This window comes from Myotis davidii, unplaced genomic scaffold (assembly GCF_000327345.1).
Source record: "Myotis davidii unplaced genomic scaffold, ASM32734v1 scaffold207, whole genome shotgun sequence".
In the NCBI taxonomy this organism is placed as follows: Eukaryota; Metazoa; Chordata; class Mammalia; order Chiroptera; family Vespertilionidae; genus Myotis; species Myotis davidii.
Window position 1 is genome coordinate 347,558 of NW_006298349.1, and position 4,490 is coordinate 352,047.

Sequence of the window (4,490 nt, forward strand, 5' to 3'; positions counted from 1 at the left end):
AAAAAATGAGGTACATAGAAAGGGAATGGACTGACTATTCTTGGGGGGGAAAGGGGTGTGGGAGATGCGGGAAGAGATTGGACAAAAAGCGTGCACCTATGGATGAGGACAGTGGGTGGGGAGTGAGGGCAGGGGTGGGGCGGGAACTGGGAGGAGGGGAGTTATGGGGGGGAAAAAGAGGAACAAATGTAATAATCTGAACAATAAAGATTTAATAAAAACAACCAAAATAAGATATGTGCAGTGTGCATAGGAATTTGTTCATAGGTTTTTTTAAAACTATAGTCCGGCCCTCCAACAGTGAACTGGCCCCCTGTTTAAAAAGTTTGAGGACTCATGGCCTAGAGATACAAGTATTTACCATGTTCTATGTAGTGCATCACTGTAAATGGTCAAAGACTGAAGGGGAAAAAATGAAATATCCAGGAAAATGGCTAACTTATGTCATAGCTACTCAATGAATCACTATATATCCACTTAAAAGGATTAGGTAAATCCCTATATACTACTGTAAAAAGATAACTGTCAAGTGAAATGAGCAAACCGCAAAACAGTATGCGTAGTGGGACTCCATTTCTGTGCCTTAGTAGGTCTGGAGGCATAAACGCCAGGGACGTGAGGTGACAGGACCTGGGGGGCCATGGAATTGAGGTGGGAAGGCTGCCCGGCCGCCCGGCTTCACTAAGCAGCTCACAGTCCTGGGTTTCGTAGGGCTGACTGCCCCGCCCCCACGGAGACAAGGGTGATGGAGACGGGGTGATGGAGGCGGGGATGATGGAGCCAGGGGTGCGAGTGGGCCAGGAGCAGAGCTGGGCCCGCGTGAACCCAGCATCCGCTCAGCAGGGCACTGAGGCGGCTGCTCACTGTGCACCGAGCATTTCCGAGGCTGCGTCCTGGGCTGACGGCGGGATGCCCAGCCTCGGGAAGAACAACCGCGCACCCAGCGGGGCGGGAGACTCACAGGCAGACCGGAAGGGGACGCTGATCTTGCCCTGCACGCTGCTGATGGCGACCACGTGGCCCCGCCGCCGCTGGACCATGGAGGGCAGGAGCGCTGCAGGAGAGTCGGGGCTTCAGGAGAGGACTTCCTCTGGTCGCCGCCCCCCGCCCCCCACGAGAGGAGGCGGCCTCCCATTGGATTTCACGGGCGCCCGGAGGTGCACGGTGAGGCCCTCAGTGGGGAGGAGCGTGTTCCGGGAACTTCTGGGCCTCCTGCACCCGCAGAGCCCGCAGAGGGAGGCAGAGACAGAGCTCGCACACCGGCCTCTCACCGCAGCGGGCCCTCCTTTTCAGGGGAGAGCCTCCCCCGGAGCCCGGCCAGGCACAGGGACATCTCCACTCTGCGGGGTTCAGGGCGCCACCAGGAGGAAAGGGCGCGATGCTCTACAAATGAGGTGCCACTGCAGAGACCATCGGGACTTCAGACCAGAAAGGCAAATAAAAGTCTGAAAAAGCTGCCCTGGCCGGTGTGCTCAGTGGATAGAGCGCTGGCCTGCGGACCGAAGGGTCCAGGGTTCAATTCTGGTCAGGGGCACATGCCCGTGTTGTGGGCTCGATCCTCAGTGGGAAGTGTGGGGGAGGCAGCCGATCAAGGCTTCTCACCATTGATGTTTCTCTCCCTCTCCCTCTCTCTTCCTCCCTGAAATCCATCAAAGGTATTTTTTAACATCCGGGAAAGCAAGCACCCGAGCTGTAAACGACAGCACGTTTCCAGGGTGAAATAGAGGAGGAACCAAGTGAAAACACACAAACCAACATGTCCCGTGCTTTTCTCTTCCATCTGAGACGTTACCTTTCGTCAGAGCAATGGGGCCGAAGTAGTTGGTCTCCATGACTCTCCTGTCCACGTCCACGGGGGTGTCCAGGATGGCGCCGCGGTAGCTGACACCCGCGTTGTTGACGAGCACGTCCACGTGACCGAAGCACTGCAGGATTTCAGCTGCGGCCGCAACGGTGGCCCCGGTGTCCGCCAGGTCGAAGGTCACCGTGCGAGGCGTGTGTGTCTGCACCTGGTCAGACATGACAGAAACGAACACACCTCAGAGCAACAGAGCACAGGCCGCGGGGCACCCTGCCAGAGTTCATGCCTGCCCGGGCGGAAGGAGCACCGAGAGAGGAGGAGCCACACAGACATGAGAAGCCTGGGGACCCGGGGGCCCCAGTGATCAGAGCCTCGGACCGACCCTGTGGTATCCAAGCTTCCAGGCGGCTTCGGCAGCGCCCGTCTGACCTGCCAGAGGACAAGCCTGTCCCCACTACGCGCTGCTGGTCTGGGCGATCCATTCCTGCGACAGACCGCAGAAGTCATCGCAACCCATTGAGAGAGATCCGGGCGATGGCCGAGGTGCAGACAGCAGTTTGCCACAAGGCAGGCGGCCGCAACGGCTGCAGGAAGTCCGTTAAGCTGATGGCCAATGGCTGTCACCGCGACGTGCCATGGGCAAGGTCCCAAGCAGCCCAAGGAAAACAAAAGGGACAGAACCACAGACTCTGGCATCAAGCAGAGCCCGGCCCAGGCCTGCCAGGAGCTCTCCTCCTCCTGCTGCAGAAGCAGCCTCTGCAGCTACTTCAACCCGCCCAGGCCTCTGGCTGTGGCGCCACCCCTGGAATTGCCCCACCCTACCCCCAGGTTTGGGGCCACCTGTGTTCCACCCAGTGGGACCCCCGCCCCTTTCCTGAGGCCCCAGGACCAATGCACCCTGCTTCTCAGGACCTCGGAGAACGGGGCTCCGCTGGAGACAGCAGCCCTGGCAGAGCCACATTCTGGGGCTCACAGAAGACAGGCAGTCCTCCGGTGACGTCAGACTCGACGCACATCGTTTCCCAGTTACATTGCCATCTCCCATTTATTTATTAAAAAAAAAAGTTCCGTCACTTCGACATATGTACATGTGTTTTTTTTAAAAACTTTTTTCTTTTTAAATGTATTTATTGGTTTCAGAGAGGAAGGGAGAAGGAGAGAGAGATAGAAACATCAATGATGAGAGAGAATCATTGATCGGCTGCCTCCTGCACGCCGCCCACTGGGGATGTGCCCGCAACCCAGGTACATGCCCTTGACCGGAATCGAACCTGGGATCCTTCAGTCCGCAGGCTGACGCTCTACCCACTGAGCCAAACCGGCCAGGGCTGTTTTTTATTATTTATTTACCACAAGCAAAGGTCAGGAATTGTTATCTTTCTTTAAAATTTTTTTTACTGTTTCCCTTCATTACTACTGTGTCTGTGCTCCACGTGAGTGACGTAGGTGCTTATGTAGGTGGGTTCTGACTTACGGCGAAAATCGCTGTACGTCGCACCATAGGAACGGATCTCCGACGTAACCCGAGGACCTACTGTATATGATTGTCTAACCACTATGTTGTACTCCTGAAATTAATACAAAATACTGAATGTAAAGTGTAATTGACAAATAAAATTTAAAAGAGTAGCAAGAAAATTAAGTTGTCATACCTCTTGGAAAAGTATAATTTTAAAAAACAACAGAAAATAACAACTGTTGGCAAGTATGTACAGAAATTTGGAAACTTGTGCATTGCTGGTGGAAATATAAAATGGTACAGTTGCTGTGGAAAATAGTTCAGCAGTTCCTCAAAAGGTTAAATAGAAAACTACTATATCCACACATTCCCACTCCTAGGTGTACCAGTTAATAATGTGGATTTTGTAATCAAAGAAAACACGATAATTTCAAGAGAAACATCAAAAGTGCCTTTTCAAAGTAATGTGCATCACCAGCTACACATTTCCCCCATCTTTCAGGTAATTTGTGGATATCGTCCCAGTAAAACTTTTCTTGTTTTGAAGCAAACCATTCAGAGACCCAACTTTCCACTTCTTCGTACATCTTGAAGTGCTGCTCAGAAAGTGCATGTGCCATCGATTGGAACAAGTGGTCATCTGAAGGAGCAAGGTCTGGTGAATACGGCGGGTGGGTTCATACTTCCCAGGCAAGATCTTTTTTTTTTATAAATATATTTTATTGATTTTTTACAGAGAGAAAGGGAGAGAGATAGAGTTAGAAACATCGATGAGAGAGAAACATCGATCAGCTGCCTCCTGCACATCTCCTCCTGGGGATTTGCCCGCAACCCCGGTACATGCCCTTGACCGGAATCGAACCTGGGACCTTTCAGTCCGCAGGCCGACGCTCTATCCACTGAGGCAAACCGGTTTCGGCTGGCTGGAGTCTTCTGAAGCAAATACCAGACACCATGTTGTTTCACCTATAAATTCTTCAATATGTCTCTCCAACAGATAGACTTTTAAAAGCATTGCACGGCACCATTATCATGTGCAACAAAATTAATTCCTTAATCTCTTCTAATGCTCAGTCCACCGTCCCAGCTTTTCTCAAAAAGGTCTTTTTTTAACAGTAGCTTTGTTGGAATCAGGATGGTCCTGAATGTTTTTGGTGCCCACTCTGTGCCAGGTGCTGGGGGACATCGGAGACAGACCCAGAGAGACACTGTCTCTGGCCAAGGGGCTGT

General features: G+C 52.4%; 1 protein-coding gene across 2 annotated transcripts in view; it reads right to left on the bottom strand.

The window, feature by feature from the left end:
• DHRS7B (dehydrogenase/reductase (SDR family) member 7B) overlaps positions 1-4,490 on the bottom strand; it is a 57,131-nt gene that overhangs the window by 5,259 nt on the left and 47,382 nt on the right. For both annotated transcript variants that reach the window (XM_006773949.2, XM_006773950.2), the window contains exons 4-5: positions 1,793-2,009; positions 962-1,054 (exon numbers count right to left, since the gene is read on the bottom strand). In XM_006773949.2, the coding sequence (XP_006774012.1) occupies positions 962-1,054; positions 1,793-2,009 (310 nt within the window). The remainder of the gene's footprint in view (positions 1-961; positions 1,055-1,792; positions 2,010-4,490) is intronic.